Source organism: Salvelinus fontinalis, chromosome 38, assembly GCF_029448725.1.
Source record: "Salvelinus fontinalis isolate EN_2023a chromosome 38, ASM2944872v1, whole genome shotgun sequence".
NCBI classification, from domain to species: Eukaryota; Metazoa; Chordata; class Actinopteri; order Salmoniformes; family Salmonidae; genus Salvelinus; species Salvelinus fontinalis.
This window is the reverse complement of record NC_074702.1, coordinates 11,425,792-11,446,273: the sequence shown is the minus strand read 5'-3', so window position 1 is coordinate 11,446,273 and position 20,482 is coordinate 11,425,792. Positions and strand designations below refer to the sequence as shown.

Genomic DNA, 20,482 nt, shown 5'->3' with positions numbered 1-20,482 from the left:
AACAGGATTTATCCAGGTATAAACCTAAAATCTCTTAGATAAAATCTATTTTGCAACACAGACTGGGTCCAAGATAGCAGCAAGGTCAGCGATATTACAAGTCAAATTGCAAAAATTAAAAACTAACTATAGATCCATCAAAAGCAATTATCATAGCATTTGTGTACCTATGTACCTGTGTGTGTGTGTACCTTCGTGCACGTCTGTGTATCTTATATGGGAGAGAAGGGTGGAATATCTATAAACATACAGTTGAAGTCAGAAGTTTACATACACTTAGGTTGGAGTCATTAAAACTCGTTTTTCAACCACTCCACAAATTTCTTGTGAACAAACTATAGTTTTGGCAAGTCGGTTAGGACATCTACGTTGTGCATGACACAAGTCATTTTTCCGAAAATTGTTTACAGACAGATTATTTCACTTATAATTCACTGTATCACAATTCCAGTGGGTCAGAAGTTTACATACACTAAGTTGACTGTGCCTTTAAACAGCTTGGAAAATTCCAGAAAATTATGTCATGGCTTTAGAAGCTTCTGATAGGCTAATTGACATCATTTGAGTTAATCCGAGGTGTACCTGTGGATGTATTTCAAGGCCTACCTTCAAACTCAGTGCCTCTTTGCTTGACATCATGGGAAAAACAAAATAAATCAGCCAAGACCTAGGCAAAACAATTGTAGACCTCCACAAGTCTGGTTCATCCTTGGGAGCAATTTCCAAACGCCTGAAGGTACCACGTTCATCTGTACAAACAATAATACGCATGTATAAACACCATGGGACCACGCAGTCATTATACCGCTCAGGAAGGAGACGTGTTCTGTCTCTTAGAGATGAACGTACTTTGGTGCGAAAAGTGCAAATCAATCCCAGAACAACAGCAAAGGACCTTGTGAATATGCTGGAGGAAACAGGTACAAAAGTATCTATATCCACAGTACAACGAGTCCTATATCGAGATAACCTGAAAGGCCGCTCATCCAGGAAGAAGCCCCTGCCCCAAAACCGCCATGAAAAAAACAAGACCACGGTTTGCAACTGCACATGGGAACAAATATGGTACTTTTTGGAGAAATGTCCTCTGGTCTGATGAAACAAAAATAGAACTGTTTGGCCATAATGACCATCGTTATGTTTGGAGGGAAAAGGGGGAGGCTTGCAAGCCAAAGAACACCGTGAAGCACGGGGGTGGCAGCATCATGTTGTGGGGGTGCTTTGTTGCAGGAGGGACTGGTGCACTTCACAAAATAGATGGAATCATAAGGAAGGGAAATTATGTGGATATATTGAAGCAACATCTCAAGACATCAGTCAAGAAGTTAAAGCTTGGTTGCAAATGAGTCTTCCAAATGGACAATGACCCCAAGCATACTTCCAAAGTTGTGGCAAAATGGCTTAAGGACAATAAAGTGAAGGTATTAGAGTGTCCTTCACAATGCCCTGACTTCAATCCTATAGAACATTTGTGGGCAGAACTGAAAAAGCTTGTGCGAGCAAGGAGGCCTACAAACCTGACTCAGTAACACCAGCTCTGTCAGGAGGATTGGGCCAAAATTCACCCAACTTATTGTGGGAGGCTTGTAGAACGCTACCCGAAATGTTTGACCCAAGTTAAACAATTTAAAGGCAATGCTACCAAATACTAATTGAGTGTATGTAAACTTCTGACCCACTGGGAATGTGATGAAAGAACTGAAAGCTGAAATAAATCATTCTCTCTACTATTATTCTAACATTTCACATTACTAAAATAAAGTGGTGATCCTAACTGACCTAAGACAGGGAATTTTTACTAGGATTAAATGTCAGGAATTGTGAAAAACTGAGTTTAAATGTATTTGGCTTTGGTGTATGTAAACTTCTGACTTTAACTGTAGTAGATGAAAACACAAACATGGTTCACGAAACCTGCTGGGATAAGGAGAAAGGAATGTGAGAGCAGATCCAGACAAGCCAGGACCGGGGAAGCAGGGAGAGAGGGAGGGAGGTTACGGAAGGAGGGAGGAAAGGGGACAAAAGAGAAAGAAAGACCTGCAGGTCAGGAGGGGGCGGAAAGGCCCTTTAGCGTTTGGTCAATCAAGCACCATCTGTACAGATTAGGAGATGAATTGACAGTGTGTGTGGAGAAGGGTGTATGGGTGGTGGGGGAGGGTCCTAAAAGAAAAGGTGAAAGGGGGATGTGGGTTAGGGAGAAGGATAGGTACCCTGAAAGAAGGCCTTACTGAAAATCGTCAGACATATCCCTATAAACATATGTAACAACAGCCTGAAGAAAGTGTATTATAAGGAACATGTGTGTGTTTATGAGTGTACAGGTAGTAGAGAACTGTCTACAGGGGGTTTAGGGTTGGTGTTTCGGGGTTAAAGACATGGGATCTGGAGGTGGGAAAAGATGATAGAAAAGAAGATAGAGCATGACATGACGAGGACATTCTTTCCAACCTATTTCTGGAGCCTCCAGATGTGATGTTACGTGACATTATAACCTAACGATCTCAATTCAACTTACATTGTTTGTGGTTTCTCCCCAACCCAAGCTGTAACTAACCTGGTTCAGCTTATCATTGTTATCAGAACATGGTGCATGATAGAGGGAATTTATAAATGATTTGTTTTGTGTGTTCATCAACCATAGATTGTAAGATGAAGATCCATCTATTCAGCTATATTAACTACCTCATTTGTCATTGTAACTAAAAATAAAGAAATGTCAAAGTTGAAAAAAGTTGATAAATGTTTGACAAGAAAAGAACACACTGTGTCACGTTCCTGACCGGTTTTCTCTTGTTTTTGTATGTGTTTAGTTGGTCAGGGCGTTAGTTGGGGTGGGCATTCTATGTATTGTGTTTCTATGTTGGGTTTAATGTGTTGCCTGATATGGTTCTCAATTAGAGGCAGGTGTTTGACGTTTCCTCTGATTGAGAACCATATTAAGGTAGGCTGTTCTCACTGTTTGTTTGTGGGTGATTGTCTTCCGTGTTTGTGCACCACACGGGACTGTTTCGTTTGTTCGTTCGTTTGTGTAGTCTGTACCTGTTCATGCGTTCTTCGTGTATATGTAAGTTCTATAGTTCAGGTCTGTCTACGTTCGTTTATTTGTTTTGTAGTTTGTTGAAGTATTTTCGTGTTTCGTCTTTACTTTAATAAATATCATTATGTCATATCACAACGCTGCGCTTTGGTCCAATCCCTACTCCTCCTCTTCGGACGAAGAGGAGGAGAACAACCGTTACACACTGACAATTGAGCAACAAGCATATTTTATTTCTGCAGCGCTGGGTAGCACACTGCAGTCAGCCAGACAGCCAGACAAACAGTGTGCTATGGTGAGCAGCAGGGCGTGTTACATTGTGAAGTGGAAGAGACACTCTGGCCAAACTGAAATAATACAGACAGGTAGTATATGGACCCCGTGAAGTATGCCTTTTAGTTTCATTGTCATATTCGCGTCATATCACAGTCATAGTAAATACACTTCTATATGAATCACAACAAATACAGAGCCTACAGAGCAGGTGTAGATACAGCATCATAGACAAGCAAGGCATGGAGTGGTTCTGCTCCTTTGGTTCTGGACAGACTGATGCTAGTGCTGGAGATAAGCCCAGTCTTAGTTCAGTGCAGTTATTGAAATGAAGGACAGGGACAGCGCTGGAATGGGCCAGAGACAATTTGGCTCACGATTGTTAGATACTGTTTCAACCCCCCTTGCATCCCATATAGCAGCCTTAGAAACCTGATAGTAGAACAATTTGGAGGAGACATCTAGAGCACTTATAACGAGGAAGACAAGCGAAGCAGGTTAAAAACAATGGCCTCTTGTGTGTTTGAACAGGCCTGAACAGACATAAAGGACTGTGTTTGTCTGCTCAAGACCCCTTCAAAGCTCTGTCATCCTCACCCCTCTCTCTCTATCAACCCCCCTCAACCAAAACACACAGTGCCAACACAGTGAAAACAGCATCAGTAACACTTAACTCCCTCCTCCTCTCTGTGGTAGCTAGGTGAATGGTGGCACAGTGCTTCACAACCCCCACCCCTACTTAAACAGGGGTGCAGTGGCGGGACACCGGTCCTCCAAACCCCTCCCTCCCCTGGGTCCATTTATACAGCGGTCTCCTTGACCTTGTCCATGGCGGTCTGGAGCTGCTCACGGATCTTGGCGGCGTAGGGGGCGATCAGGTTGCTGAGCTCATCGATCTTGCCCTCCAGGGTGATGCGCAGGTCCTCGGCGGTGGCCTCCAGCTGCTCGCGCATGCCTTCGGCCTGGGTGGAGACCTGCTGGCTCAGGTCCTGGGCCTGGTTCTTCAGAAGGTCAGTGAAGCTGCCCAGCCTCTTGGCGGCGGTGTCGTGGGCCTGACTCACGAAGGGCTCCACACGCTCCTTCACGAGATCCATGTTCTGGGAGGTACGGGACTGGATTTCTCCCAGGTAGGTGGCCACGGTGCTGGGTGGGAGAGGCAGAGGGGGTTAGCATCACTTGGAAGACATATTATTCTATGTTGGAAATCAAGCTGTTACAGTACATTAGCTGTTGCCATCTATACTCACTTGCGGATCTCCTCGGTGTCCTTGTTAAGGCGTTTCTTCAGTTTGCGGGTGTAGGTGTTGGCACGGTTGTGGACATCATCAGCATTCTGCTCCATCATAGTCTTGAGCTCTCCCAGGTACTGTGTGCTGCGCTCCTTGGCGTCAACCATGTCGGTCTGGAGCTTGGTGGTCAGAAGCTGCAGGTCCTGGCCCAGCAGGGCGGCTGTGTCTTGGGCATAGGGCCCCAACTTGGTCTGGATGTCCTCCCTGTACACGGTCAGCTCGGCCATGGTGTCAGTGATCAGGGTGCTGCGGAGAGGGAGGCATGGTCAGAGATGGTCATAAAGTGGGTAGAGGGAGACATGGCCAGTGATGTAAGGGGACAAAGGGGTACAGGGGGGAGGACGGAGGAGAGAGGGGAAAGAGGGGAGGCATCATCTGGGAAATTCGGGAGACACAGGGGTACAGGGGGGAGGATGGGGGAGAGAGGAGAAGGAGGGGGCGTATGGTCAGGGACATAGGGGGACACAGGGTACAGGGGGAGGACAGGGGAGAGAGGGGAGGCATGGTCAGGGACACAGGGGGAGGACGGGGGAGAGAGGGGAAATTAGGGAGGCATGGTCAGGGACAGTCACACAGCACAAGGTGATAATGGAGAGCGATGAAGCAAAGTGTATGAGCCTATATCACTTCAGAATAAAATAGTGTCACAATGTGCCACTCACTCAAGTTCTCTGCTGAGCTGGGAGGCCTTGAGGTTCTCCACCAGTCCGTTGGCTCTGCTGTTGATCTCAGACACGTAGGTCCAGAAGCGCTCAACGTTCTCCTCCCAGTGGTTCTGGAGGGCCTCTTCCTGGCGCACAGCGCGGGCATGGCAGCCTGCAGGGGGACACAGAGAGCTCTGATGTGAGGTTTCCATAATATACACCATCAGGGGGGTTAAATCCAGTCTGGTAATGAGAGAGTGTGGAGCCTTGGTACAGTATGAAGCCTAATTATACAAGTGTTACAGTATTGTAAGAGTATATCCTAAAAGACTGATTCCAGCAAGGAGTCAGTAAATGCATTCATGCACATACAGTTGACTAATACTAAATATATATACTGTATATACAGTTGACTAATACTAAATGTATATACTGTATATACAGTTGACTAATACTAAATATATATACTGTATATACAGTTGACTAATACTAAATATATATACTGTATATAGAGTTGACTAATACTAAATATATATACTGTATATACAGTTGACTAATACTAAATATATATACTGTATATACAGTTGACTAATACTAAATATATATACTGTATATACCGTTGACTAATACTAAATATATATACTGTATATACAGTTGACTAATACTAAATATATATACTGTATATACAGTTGACTAATACTAAATATATATACTGTATATACAGTGCCTTGCACTGGATTTCTTCACATTTTATTGTGTTACAACGTGGCATTAAAATGTATTTCATTGTCATTTTTTTGTGTCAGCAATCTACTCAAAATACGCTGTAATGTCAAAGTAGAAGAAAAAGTCAAATAATAATAATAAACCATTTACAACAAAAATATAGTCGTTAATTGTAATGAATTACAATTAAATCCATTTTAATCCCACTTTCTAACACAATAAAATGTGAAGAAATTCTAGGGGTATGAATACTTTTGCAAGGCACTGTATAAATTGATAACAATGTCAAAAGGGAACAGTGTAAACCCAGGTTTACCAGAGATGACTGCCAGAGCAAGGATTATTGCCACAGCCTTCATGATTGATTGACAGACAGATACACCTATGAAAACAGACATAGACCCATGTCAGACAGTGGTTGTCTATCAAAGCTATAGAAAATAAATACAATAATATACAAAGATACAATGGTAATACATTGGAATAATTGGCAGAATATTTTTTTAAATAAAGTAGAATACTACTCTGAGCCAATAAAACAAATAGGAAAAATAACCTTTCATGGACGCTAAATGTCCATAACTGTACTCACTGAGCTATTTTAGATTAAAAACTAAACTAGTTCTATGCAATTAAACGTTTCAGATTAAACTTTACATCTAGTCATTATGCTATAAACTAATAAGGTATTGTAGTTTCCCCTACAAATAATCTATTTTTAACAGTTTTACCATACATTTAGTCTGGTTAATCTGCACACTACAGTCAGAAGATGAATTACTTGCTTTTCAATGCCAATGTGTATTGTAAAGTGGCTGTTCCACTGGATGTCATTAGGTGAATGCACCAATTTGTAAGTCGCTCTGGATAAGAGCGTCTGCTAAATGACTTAAATGTTAAATGTACAGTAGCCTAACCTTAATGCAATAATTTATAAGTAGTCTCTATCTCGGTATCAAATCTAGCCTACTTTAAGAGATGCTTTATATTTCTACTAAAACTAGCTATTTCACTCATGACTCAAGCGCGTTTGTAGACTATATGGTGCCCATTAGATGTCCCCACTCCTCACTCACCTAAGAAATCCAGTTCTTTCCGTGCTCTTGGGAGAGTTCCCCGGGATTTTTATACTGTCCTGGGACGGCCGCGCGCCTGTAGCTGGAGAGCGCGCGCATGTGAGGATGTGCGGCTCGGCTCGTGGTTGGTTCCACACGATGTGCCACTCCGCGTTCGAAGTTATCATCTCTTAGCGTTGTTGCTGGCTGTATGGTGATTGTGCAATATATAGTTTATGATGTACGTCAACGAAAATAGTCTGTGCTTTATGAAAAAACCTGTAGGCTATTTGAAACAAAGAAACTCGTTTGAAGAACTCTTAGATGTGATTGTGGCTCATTCAGTTTATTTATACATTTCCTTCTTGGTCTTTGGCTTTTTCACGTGTATTTTATGTAATCCGTTTTGGCAATATAATTAAATGTTAAATGTCTCAGAGAACAATTATTTGGCCAATTATAATCTACTGCTGGCGCCAGGAATCTGTAAATAGGCTATCCTTGTCAGGCAGCTCCAATGGTCTTCAATCAGTTTATTTCAACTGATTACCCCCTCCACTCAGCATCAGTCTTCATTCGTTTACATTGGGCTATTTGAATCCATGATGGTCACCAGTCAAATTCATTTGAAAGGCACTGTCTCCATAATGACCAGACTGGGTAAGTAGTCTACATTAATGAAATTGAACCCATGACCCATGGAACATCTTAATTTATTTTATTTAACTAGACAAGTCAGTTAAGAACAAATTTGTATTTACAATGGCAGCCTACCTGGGGAACAGTGTGGTAACTGCCTTGTTGTTCAGGGGCAGAACAACAGATGTTTACCTTGTCAGCTCAGAGAATCGATCCAGAAACTATTTGGTTACTGGCCCAATGCTCTAACCACTAGGCTACCTGCCACCCCAGCGGGGATCTTCTACCAGAATTACATGAATAATACCATCCACTATTTACAATCCAACTAGGATCAGTCATTTACAGTGCCTTCAGAAAGTATTCACACCCCTTTCCACATTTTGTTGTGTTACAGCTTGAATATAAAATGTATAAAATGTTTTTTGGTCATTGGCATGCACTCAATACCCCATAATGTAAAAGTGGAATAATGTTTTTCAAAATGTGTACAAATTAATAAAAAATTAAAACTGAAATGTCTTGAGTCAGTAAGTATTCAACCCCTTTTTTTTATGGGAAAGCCTAAATAAGTTCAGGAGTAGAAATGTGCTTAACAAGTCACATAAGTTGCATGGCTCACTCAGCGTGCAATAATAGTGTTTAACATGACTTTTGAATGACTACCTCATCTTTGTACCCCACACTTACAATTAACTGTAAGGTCCCTCAGTCGAGCAGTGAATTTCCAACACACATTCAACCACAAAGACCAGGGATGTTTTCCAATGCCTCACAAAGAAGGGCACCTATTGGTAGATGGGTAAAAATAAGAAAGCAGACTTTGAATATCCCTTTGAGCATGGTGAAGTTATTGATTACACTTTGGATGGTGTATCGATACACCCAGTCACTACAAAGATACAGGCATTCTTCCTAACTCAGTTGCCGGAGTGGAAGGAAACCGCTCAGGGATTTCACCATGAGGCCAATGGTGATGTTAAACAGTTACAGTTTAATGGCTGTGATAAGAGAAAAATAAGGATGAATCAACTACTTTGTAGTTACTCCACAATACTAACCTAATTGACAGAGGGAAAAGAAGGAAGCCTGTACAGAATAAAAAATATTCCAAAACATGCATCCTGTTTGCAACAAGGCACTAAAGTAATACTGCAAAACATTTGGCAAAGCAATTCACTTTTTGTCCTGAATGCAAAGTGTTATGTTTGGGGCAAATCCAATGCAACACATTACTGAGTACCACTCTCCATATTTTCAAGCATAGTGGTGGCTGCATTATGTTATGGGTAGGCTTGTAATCGTTAAGGACTGGGGAATTTTTCAGGATAAAAAAAATACAGAATGGAGCTAAGCACAGGCAAAATCTTAAAGCAAAACCTGGTTCAGTTGATTTACACCAGACACTGGGAGATTAATTCACATTTCAGCAGGATAATATCCAAAAACACAAGGCCAGATCTATACTGGAGTTGCTTACCAAGAAGACAGTGAATGTTCCTGAGTGGCAGAGTTACAGTTTTGACTTAATAACTATTTACTGCAGTGGGCTAAATGAGATCACGCAGAGTGTTTCTTGGTAGTCTTAAACAAATCTACTTTGAAACAAAAGTATACACCTCACACACATGGCTTCAAAGAAGACACCTGTACCATGTCAGATATAGAGTTGTATTACATTTTGAGTTTGCATCCCAATATTACACTTTATATACATTACAGAAGACTGAAATATGACATCCTTTGACAGAAACATCGTATTTCTTTTATTTTTATGTTGATTATGAAAATTATGAAAAATATGATTTACATTTCACCCATGAGGAGACTATGGGGCGATTTGGTCATCTGACTGCAGGGAAGGGCTACATTGACTTGGCAATCTATTAAAAGACCTGAAAATAATCACCCAATTTGACAGAGCTTCAAGAGTTTTGAAAATAATAATGGGCAAATGTTGCACAATCCAGGGGTGAAAAGCTCTTAGAGACTTACCCAGAAAGACTCACAGCTTTAATCTCTGCCAAATGTTTTTCTACAAAGTATTGACCTGGGGGGGGGGGGAAATACTTATGTGAATTAGATATCTGTATTTAATTGAATACATTTTCAAAAGTTTTAAAGCATGTTTTCACTTTGTCATTATGGGGTATTGTGTGTGTAAATGGGTGAGAGAAAAATCTATATAATCCATTTTGCATTCATTTTGAATACAAAATGTGGAATAAGTCAAGGGGTATGAATACTTTCTGAAGGCACTGTAACTGTTAACATCTGTTATTTCCTCAAAACAATAACTCCCCAGGCTAACAGATCAGTGCAAAACAAGATAGGAGTGGGAGATACTGCTGTTCCCAGAGACATGTCAGGGCTTGGGGATAGAGCTGGGGTGCAGTAGGAAGGATTATGAGTGGGCGGTAGAGAGAGTGGCGTGAGGAGCAACAAAGAGTTCATACATCACAGACTGCGGTTAGTTGGGATAGGCATGTCCAATGAGAGAAATTGTTTTTTTTCCTCAACCGAGGTAAAAGGAGATACTGTAGAAAATGTGCATATTATAACCTCAATATAACTCTCAAGATAAGGATTTGACAGAGATAGCTTTATTGTTCAAAGCCTGTAAGGAACTGAGACAATGACAAAAATAAAGTTCTGACTCCAGAGCCACATGAGTTCAACTCACACTCACATTTAGCTCTAATTCTCCTTTTTGTTAGGTCTAGTTACAGTTTATGTATTGTTGGACAGCGAGGTTAGAGCTTTGGGCCAGTAACCGAAAAGTCACTGGTTCAAATACCATAGCCAACAAGGTGAAATATCCCGCTGTGCCTTTGAGCAAGGCACTTAACCCTAATTGCTCCAGAGGCGCTGTACAATGGTGACCCTGGCCGTGACCCCACTCCCTGCAGGTGTCTCAGGGGGAGTTGGGATATGCAACAAAGAATTCCATTACACTTGTTTATAACAGGACAAAAATAAGCATCCCCCAAATGATATTCTTAGGATTCAAGCAAAGGTCAAAACTAGTGTTATTTGAGAGAGGATAGTCATTCTGTCTGTGCATTTGCAGATTACTCTTCTTGATCAAAAGGCAATGTGTACCAGTGGAGGAAATAGTAACAAATTGTTATAAATTGAATAATTTTCTATTAAAGTAACGTAGACGCAGGGAGTCAGGAAGCAAGTGCAGTTAGTGAGTTTAATGACAAATAACATGAACGATACAAAACATGAGAAGCTTCTAACATGGAAACAAACAATATTGCTTGGAGGGTGATAACAAAGGAGTGCTAGATAAATGGGAAGTAATCAGGTTAGTGATGGAGTCCAGGTTTGCCCCATGATGGGGTGCAGGTGTGTGTAATGAGGGTTGCAAGGCGTGCGTGATGAGGTTTTGCCAGGACCGGTGGTTAGTAGACCGACAACGTCGAGCACCGGAGATGGGGAGTGGGGGGGGCGGCATCAGCCAGGGGACTAGGAAACACCGGCCTGAGGTGAGAAACATGAAAAGATAATGAGATCTGGTAGTTAGTGGGGAGTTGTAACCTGTAAGTTACCTCGTTAACCCTCCAGAGGACCTTGAGCGGTCCCACAAACTGGGGACTCAGCTTTTTACAGGGCAGGCGGTGCGGGAGGTTCCTGGTGGAGAGCCATAAGCGATCACCAGGATGGAACACATGAGCCTCACTGTGGTGGCGATCTGCCTGCTCTTTCTGACAGCGCGCTGGAGTCTCACATGGGCATCGTTCCATACCTCTTCTGCGCGCCTGAACCACTCATCCACCGCAGGAGCTTCGGTCTGGCTCGGAGTCCACAGAGCCAGCTGATATCCCAGAACACACTGGAAGGGAGTCAGCCCGGTAGAGGAGTGTTGCAAAGAATTCTGAGTGTATTCAGCCCAAGGAAGGAGTTGGGCCCACTCCCCCTGCCAGTCCTGGCAGTGACACGTCAGGAACCTACCCAGCTCCTGGTTCATCCTCTCACAAGCCCGTTAGATTGAGGCCGGAAGTGAGGCTGGCCGTGACGCCCCATCTCCTCCATACACGTGATGTTAGTTGGGAGCCACAAATCGGAGACAATATCCTCTGGAAGGCCATACTGCCAGAAGACCTGCTGGAACAGTGCCCCAGCTACCTGGAGAGCGGTAGGGAGACCAGAGAGCAATAAAAACGGCAGGATTTGGAGAATCTGTCCACAACAACCATACAAGTGGTGAAACCATCAGACAGGGGAGGATCAGTGACACAATCTAGCAACAGATGGGTCCAAGGCCACTGAGGCACAGAGAGGGGTGGAGTTTCTCCCGTAGTGTCCTGGGAGAATTGGTTTGGGCACATATTTTTTATTTATTTATTTTTATTTCACCTTTAGGCTAGGCCTACCAGGTAGCCTACCAGGTAGGCTAGTTGAGAACAAGTTCTCATTTGCAACTGCGACCTGGCCAAGATAAAGCATAGCAGTGTGAACAGACAACAACACAGAGTTACACATGGATTAAACAATAAACAAGTCAATAACATGGTAGGAAAAAGAGAATCTATATACAATGTGTGCAAAAGGCATGAGGTAGGCAATACCTCGAATAATTACAATTTAGCAGATTAACACTGGAGTGATAAATCATCAGATGATCATGTGCAAGAAGAGATACTGGTGTGCAAAAGAGCAGAAAAGTAAATAAATAAAAGCAGTATGGGGGTGAGGTAGGTAAATTGGGTGGGTAGTTTACAGATGGACTATGTACAGCTGCAGCGATCGGTTAGCTGCTCGGATAGCAGATTTTTAAAGTTGTTGAGGGAGATAAAAGTCTCCAACTTCAGAGATTTTTGCAATTCGTTCCAGTCGCAGGCAGCAGAGAACTGGAAGGAAAGGTGTCCAAATGAGGTTTTGGCTTTAGGGATGATCAGTGAGATACACCTGCTGGAGCGCGTGCTACGGGTGGGTGTAGCCATCGTGACCAGTGAACTGAGATAAGGCGGCACTTTACCTAGCATAGCCTAGCATATGGAGCAGGAGTTGACATAGTGGGCAAGTCCTGCGCCAAGGTGGGCCACCAGTACTTAACAGAGATAGACTGAGTGGTGGTCCTGGTGGGTGTCCATCGGCAGGGGATATGTGCACCCAGGTCAAAAGCTGATCCCTTACCTCCATGGGAATGTAGGTGCTCTCCGGAGGACAGGTGCGGGTTCCCTCTCCAGAGCCTGGCGGATGTCCATGTCTATGTTTCAGAGAACGCGGGCAACGATTCCGGAGGGCGGTATGATGGTACCACTTCAGCCGCCTTGCTGTCCGTATGTACTCCAAGTTCCGATTGTCAGTGAGCATGAGAAACGGGTCCGTGGTGCCCTCCAGCCAGTGTCTCCACTGCCAACTTCACCGCCAGGAGCTCCCGATCACCGACGTCATAGTTCCTCTCTGCAGGGGAAAGATTTTTAGAGTAGTATGCTCATGGATACAGTTTTTGTGGATTACCTTGATATTGTGACAGGACAGCCCCCAAGCCCACTTCTGAGGCATCCACCTCCACCACGAAGGGCAGCATATGGTTTGGGTGTTTCAGCAACGGGGCGGAGGTGAAATACCCCTTCAACAGGTGGAATGCCTCAGCCGCAGGATTCCACGCCAACTTACGGGGACCACCTTTGAGGAGAGTGGAGAGGCGATGGAGCTGAAGTTCCTGATGAAGCGGCGATAAAAGTTGGCAAACCCCAAAAACTGTTGTAGTCCCTTTATGATGATTGGGACTGGCCATGACCTGACCGCAGCTAACTTCCTTTCCTCTAGAACCACTCCCGCGGGCTGTTCCTATATCCCAAGAAGGAGATGGCGACCCGATGGAACTGGCACTTCACCGCTTTGACGTACAGATGGTTTTCCAGGAGGCGTCTCAGAACTGCCCGAACGTTGGCGATGTACTCCTCCAAGGTGGCAGAGTAGTTCAGGATGATATCTATATACTCACAACCACCTGGTGCCCAAGCATGTCCCAAAACACCTCGTTCACGAATGCCTAGAACACCGACAGAGCATTGGCTAAACCATAAGGCATCACCAAGTACTCGTAGTGCCCAGACACTGTGCTGAAGGCCATCTTCCATTCACCCCCCTCCTGGATGCAGATCAAATTGTAGGCACTCCGCAGGTCCAGCTTGGTAAAAAACTGGGCCCCAAGGAGCTGTTCAATGGCGGCCGGCACCAACGGGAGGGGGTAGCGGTACTTGGTGTTGATGCCATTGAGACCTCTGTAGTCAATACATGGACAAAGACCCCCCTCCTTCTTGGCCACAAAGAAGAAATCAGCTGACGCAGGGGAGGTGGATGGGGGAATGAAACCCTGTTAGATAGCCTCCTGGATGGAGGCGCAGAGTCTGTTAGCAGGTTGATGGCACTGTCCCAGGGGCGATGAGGAGAGAGACAGGTGGCGCGAGTCTTGGAGAAAATCTCCCGGAGATCCTGGTAAACCTTCGGGATGTCGTCCTGGAGGGCAACTACAGTACTCTCAACCGACGTGGAACCACAGGGTAAGGGAAAGCAGGTCTTCCGGCATCCGAGTGCCCAGGCCGTAATCTCCATCCTCAGCCAGGGAGGCTGAGGACAACTGTGTACGGGTGCCTGGATGATGAGGAAGGGGAGGATTTCTTGGTGCAGGGGTCCCACGGTGATTGTGAGTGATGCTGTGATGTGTGTGACTGTGCCAGATCCCAGTGGTCGGTTTTCCATCGCGTGAACTGGAAACTGAGAGGAGAGAGGGTATGATGTTATGTTCAGGGACGAGGCAAGGGCCTGGTCAATAAAATTCCCAGCGGCACCAGAGTCCACAAAGAGCTGTGGAAACAAAACATGAGGGACAGCCAGTGATATTGATACTAAAAAAGTTTGGCGGAGAGTGAAGATGGAACACTCACACCTACCTCAGGAGATGGATGATCACTGGACCGTCCCTCCGATCTACTGACTCTCGGGTTAGATCGTAGCGGACACTGTTGAAGCTTGTGTCCCTCCTGGCCACAATAGGGACAGAGCACCACTGTCTCCGACGGCGTTGCTCAGATGCAGGGAGGCATGTGGTACCTACCTCTATGGGTTCAAACTCTGACTCAGATCGGTCAACGAAGGAGGGAGAGAGGCGATGGTTATTCAGACGGATGGCCATCGTGATGAGTGTGTCCAATGAGAAGGTGTCGTCTCGGCATGCCAGCTCTGTCTGGACTCCCTCACGCAATCCTCTTCTGAATAAGGTGCGGAGCATCGGCTCATTCCATCCGCTGGATGCTGCCACTGTATTAAAGGTGAGGGCGTACTCCTCAGCAGTCTGGTCCTCCTGCCGTATTTGGAGTAGGTCGCTCACCCCCCTCTCTGCCCTCCGGTGGATGACTGAACTCCTCTGAACAGAGCCATGAACCTCCCATAGGAACCCAGCTCCTCCTCTCCTCTCTCCCACACCCGCCGGTCAACAGGGAAATAACCGTGGCAACTTTGGACCTCTCGGTGGTGGGGGCTACCGTTTGATGAGAAAGTAGAGGGAGCACTGGAGGAGAAAGCCATGGCATTTGGACGGAGTCCCGTCATATTTGTCTGAAAGGGACAAACGGGCATCGCTGACCTATGCAGACTGTTGAATGGGCTGGGGTGCTGGCTCGCTGTGTCGATTCATGGTAGAGGATCCTTCGCTCGTTGGGTGTGATGCCCCTTGGGGAAGGTCTAGACGTTGAAGAATGCGGAGGACCTCATCCATCGCCATCCCCAGTTGCACCAGCTGATCGTGGTGATGGCGAAGTAGGTCTCCCTGTTCGCCGAGGCAATATTCTGTAACATAGACGCAGGTAGTCAGGAAGCAAGTGCAGTTAGTGCGTTTAATGACAACGAACATGGACTGATACAAGAGCAGCATCTAACATGAAAACATAAACATTATTTCCTGGTGGGTGATAACAAAGGAGTGCTAGAAAAAGGGGAAGTAATCAGGGTAGTGATGGAGTCCAGGTGTTCCTCATGATGGGACACAGGTGTGCGTAATGAGGGTTGCCAGGACCGGTGGTTAGTAGACCGGCAACGTCGAGCGCCGGAGAGGGGAAGCGGGAGTAGACGTGACACTCAAGTATAAGTGAGTCACCCAGTAAAATACTACTTGAGTTAAAGTCTAAAAGTATTTGGTTTTAAATATACTTAAATATCAAAACTAAATGTAGTTGTTAAAATATACAGTACTTAGACAGTAATCATTTCAAATTCCTTATTTTAAGCAAACCAGAATGGAACCATTTTCTTGTTTTTATTTATTTACGTATAGCCAGGGGCACACACCAACATCATTTACAAACGAAGCATGTGTTTAGTGAGTCCACCATATCAGAGGAGGTAGGGATGACCTGGGATGTTCTCTTGATAAGTGCTTGAATTGGACCATGTTCCTGTCCTGCTAAAGCATTCAAAATGTAATGAGTACTTTTGGGTTTCAGGGAAAATGTATGATGTAAAAAGTACATTATTTTCTTTAGGAATTTGTGAAGTAAAAGTAAATGTTGTCAAAAATATAAATAGTAAAGTAAAGTACAGATACCCCCAAAATGACTTAAGTAGTACTTTTAAGTATTTTTACTTAAGTACCTTACACAACTAATGAATACAATGGAAGTACATCAAGGCCACATCCTGATCAACAATGTCCTTGCGGTATTGCTTGTTTATCACATCAGATTTGACCTGAATATGTTCTGCTCAGGAATTTAGTCTGGCATAGTAAGATCTAAGCATTGTTAAGGCTTGGTTAGTGTCACGTTCCTGACCTATTTATGTTAGTTTTTGTGTGTTAGTTGGTCAGGACGTGAGGTTGGGTGGGCATTCTATGTTATCTGTTTCTATGTTGGTTTTGGTTTGCCTGGTATGGCTCTTGATTAGAGGCAGGTGGTTTGCGTTTGCCTCTAATTAAGAGTCATATTTAGGTAGGGCATTCTCACTGTTTGTTTGTGGGTGATTGTCTCCTATGTCTGTATGTACGTTCGTACCACATGGGACTGTAGCGTTTGTTTGTTTCGTTTCGATGTCGTCCGTTTCCTGTACGTAAGTTTATGTTTAGTTATGTAAGTTTATGTTCAGGTTTCGTTCAACGTCGTTTTCTTGTTTTGTAGTTTGAAAGTGTTTTGTTTCGTTTCGTGTTGCCATCATATTGTATAATAAAGATGGCTTATTTCCCAAAGCCTGCGTTTTGGTCTTCAGATCCCTCTCTCCTCACCTCATCCGAGGATGAGGAGAGCGTCACTCATTACAGTTAGAGATGGTGTTGTATGGTGAAAGTTAACATATTGGGTCTTGTAAGGGGTTCTGGAAAGCCCCAGTGGTACAACAACAGAGCTTTCATAATGAGGAATCTTATGTTAAGTCATTGTTATACTCAGGTAATGACAGTCTATATATGTGCAATGCTGGCCATATATAGGTCTTGTTATCAGCAACACTACTGATTCCAGCAGTACCGATGGCCTTTACTGAGAATGGTCCAGCAGGTACGCTACCTCTACTGTCAATACTAGACATTACTCTCTGTGTTGTAATCACAAGAAGCCTTCTCCAAAGAAACAAACTGGAATTGATTGGTTTGTTCAGAGCCTGATAGTATGAGATAACCTCCAGGAGTCAACTTCTATCTCTTCACTGATTGGTCAGAATGGATATGTACATATCTAGCCAGCTAGCATATATTGAGATGCACAGCCACTGCAGTTCATGTGTTCTCTTCTGACTACAAGCAATTTGAGGACACATTTTTTTTTACATTTGAGAATAATAGTGAAGACATCAAAACTATGAAATAACACATATGGAATCATGTAGTAACCAAAAAAGTGTTAAACAAATCAAAGTATACTTTATATTTGAGATTCTTCAAATAGCCACAGTTTGCCTTGATGACAGCTTTGCACACACTTGGCATTCTCTCAACCAGCTTCATGAGGTAGTCACCTGGAATGCATTTCAGTTAACAGGTGTGCCTTCTTAAAAGTTAATTTCTTTCCTTCTTAATGCATTTCAGCCAATCAGTTGCGTTGTGGCAAGGTAGGGGTGGTATACATAAGATAGCCATATTTGGTAAAAGACCAAGTACATATTATGGCAAGAACAGCTCAAATAAGACCAAGTCCATATTATGGCAAGAACAGTTCAAATAAGCAAAGAAAAACAACAGTCCATCATTACTTTAAGAGATGAAGGTCAGTCAATTCGGAACATTTCAAGAACTTTGAAAGTTTCTTGAAGTGCAGTCGCAAAAAGCATCAAGCGCTATGATGGAACTGGCTCTCATGATGGAGCAGGACGCCCACCGGAATGGAAGACCCAGAGTTGCCTCTGCTGCAGAGGATACGTTCATTAGAGTTACCAGCATCAGAAATTGCAGCCCAAATAAATGCTTCACAGAGTTCACGTAACAGACACATCTCAACATCAACTGTTCAGAGGAGACTGTGAATCAGGCCTTCATGGTCAAATTGCTGCAAAGAAACAATTACTAAAGGACATCAATAAGACAAAGATATTTGCTTGGGACAAGAAACACGAGCAATGGACATTAGACCGGGTGAAATTTGTCCTTGGGTCTGGAGTCCAAATTGGAGATTTTTGGTTCCAACCGCCGTGTGTGGGTGAACGGATGATCTCCGCATGTGTATTTCCCACCATAAAGCACGAAGGAGGTGTTGTGGTGTGGGGGTGCATTGCTGGTGACACTGTCTGTGATTTATTTAGAATTCAAGGCACACTTAACCAGCATGGCTACCACAGCATTCTGCAGCGATATGCCATCCCATCTGGTTTGGGCTATCATTTGTTTTTCAACAGCACAATGACCCAACACACTTCCAGGCTGTGTAATGGCTATTTTACCGAGAAGGAGAATGTTGGAGTGCTGCATCAGATGACGTAGCCTCCACAATCCCCTGACCTCAACCAAATTGAGATGGTTTGTGATGAGTTGGCCCGCAGAGTGAAGGAAAAGCAGCCAACAAGTGCTCAGCATATGTGGGAACTCCGTCCAGACTGTTAGAAAATAATTCCAGGTGAAGCTGGTTGAGAGAATACCAAGAGTTTGCAACACTGTCATCAAGGCAAAGGGTGGCTATTTGAAGAATCTCAAATCTCAAATATATTTTGAATTGTTTAACACTTTTTTTGGTTACTACATGATTCCATATGTGTTATTTCATAGTTTTGATGTCTTCACTATTATTCTACAATGTAGAAAATAGTAAAAATAAAGAATAAGCCTTGCATGTTCTAAAACGTTTGACTGGTATTGTATATGTACATATCTACCTTAATTACCTGCTACCCTTGCACATCGTTACTCATTGTGTATTTATTCCTCGTGTTTATTATTTTTCTATAATGTTTTCAATTTTCTTTCTCTCTGCATTGTTGGGAAAGGCCCATACGCATTTCACTTTTAGACTACACCTGTTGTTTATGAAGCATGTGACAAATACAATTTGATTTGATTGTGATTTGGTTCACTCTTTGTATTTAAATGTCTCAGCCTGAGCTGAACTCAATACCCTACCCACTGCTGCTCTCCCTGCTGGGACAGACAGACATGTCCTACTAAAGCTGGGACCACGAGGGACAGGGATTGCAGCACAGCTGTTATGAACAGTAGTGCAGTAGAGCTTTTGTAATGGCTTTCAAGGCATGAACATTGGGGTCATAGAAACAGGGAGAGAGAATGAGAGGGAAGTGAGAGAGAGAATAAGAAGAATGATGGTACGGTATAACTAGCTGTAGACAGACAGACCGACAGACTTCTACAGAGTTCTGTAACAGAAGACACTTCCTCTTGTCCTAAAAAAAATATATTTATTTGTTCCCTCTCATTGTAAGGATGGGTGATGTGGTAATATGCGTCTACCAGGGCAGTGTGTGAGAGGTTGTCGGTTAGCAGTGAACTCTCATAACCCCAGCCAGCTCATCTTGGAGTCAGGAGTGGTGTGACGGGAGCTGGAGGACTGTGGTCTGTGGTTAGTTGGTCACCTCTGGTCAGAGTGAGACCTCTCACCTCTAACTTCACATGAGTCTGTGATGTCACCACAACTGGCTGTGCCTGGGTCAAAGGGCACTCAGCTGGGTCCTGTTTTGAAGGTTTGATTCCATTCTCCGTGTGTGTGTGGTCAGTCATCTGCTTCTGACTCACTGATTTTGCTTACGTAGCTGACAGGTGGCAACTTGCACCAAACAATAGGTTGACCTCACCTCCAATGCCCTTTTTACGTAGAAATACAGTGTCTGTTCACTAGCAAACAACAAGGACCATAAATCAAACACAGTTCACTATGTAAAAATGCTGCTCCAAGGAACATAAGGAACACTGTAAGGACCATTTCTGTACTTGTCTCTTGTCGTTCTTATCTATTAGCCTTTTGCCAGTTCATTATAGGCTTAGATGTGGGCCCTTTATTTAGTTTATCATCACAGAACCCCTGTGGCATAAGGCAGATCTCAGAGATTCGTTTTACAGTCTTACTACCAGGCAAATATATAAATCAACATCCACTTTTGTTTTATACTGAGTTGTCATGTTCCCTGTTCTCACAGAGTTGTTTAATGGACATACGTTCTGCTACCCAATACAAGTAACAGTAAACAAATAATATGCTTGTCTAACAGTGTTTGGAGGGTTAACAGTTTGGCCAGTAGAAAACGTTTCACAGGTCATTTATATTAGGTTGATAGTGTAATGATGTTGAACAAAGGAAGTACAGGGCTAACCCAACAGGGTTAACGGTTACTGGTGCCAGTGGCAGTTTGGGGCAGAGCCAAGGAATTTTGTTTTCC

At 43.7% G+C, this 20,482-nt stretch overlaps 1 protein-coding gene across 1 annotated transcript; it reads right to left on the bottom strand.

Moving 5' to 3' along the window:
• Positions 1-3,249: 3,249 nt before the first annotated feature.
• Positions 3,250-7,085, bottom strand: LOC129837777 (apolipoprotein Eb-like). The gene is made up of 5 exons (XM_055904221.1): positions 7,046-7,085; positions 6,286-6,351; positions 5,262-5,415; positions 4,558-4,845; positions 3,250-4,453 (listed from the first exon to the last, which is right to left on the bottom strand). The coding sequence occupies exons 2-5, from the start codon at positions 6,326-6,328 to the stop codon at positions 4,111-4,113; spliced, it is 828 nt and encodes a 275-aa protein (XP_055760196.1). The 5' UTR covers positions 6,329-6,351; positions 7,046-7,085; the 3' UTR covers positions 3,250-4,110.
• Between the last annotated feature and the right edge of the window lie 13,397 nt (positions 7,086-20,482).

Coding starts and splice junctions, on each gene's coding strand:
- LOC129837777 (XM_055904221.1), bottom strand. CDS start 6,328: ATGAAGGCTGTGGCAATAATCCTTGCTCTGGCAGTCATCTCTG. Junction 5,416..6,285: donor TGCTCTGGCAGTCATCTCTG/GTAAACCTGGGT, acceptor GTCCCCCTGCAG/GCTGCCATGCCCGCGCTGTG. Junction 4,454..4,557: donor GACACCGAGGAGATCCGCAA/GTGAGTATAGAT, acceptor TCTCCCACCCAG/CACCGTGGCCACCTACCTGG.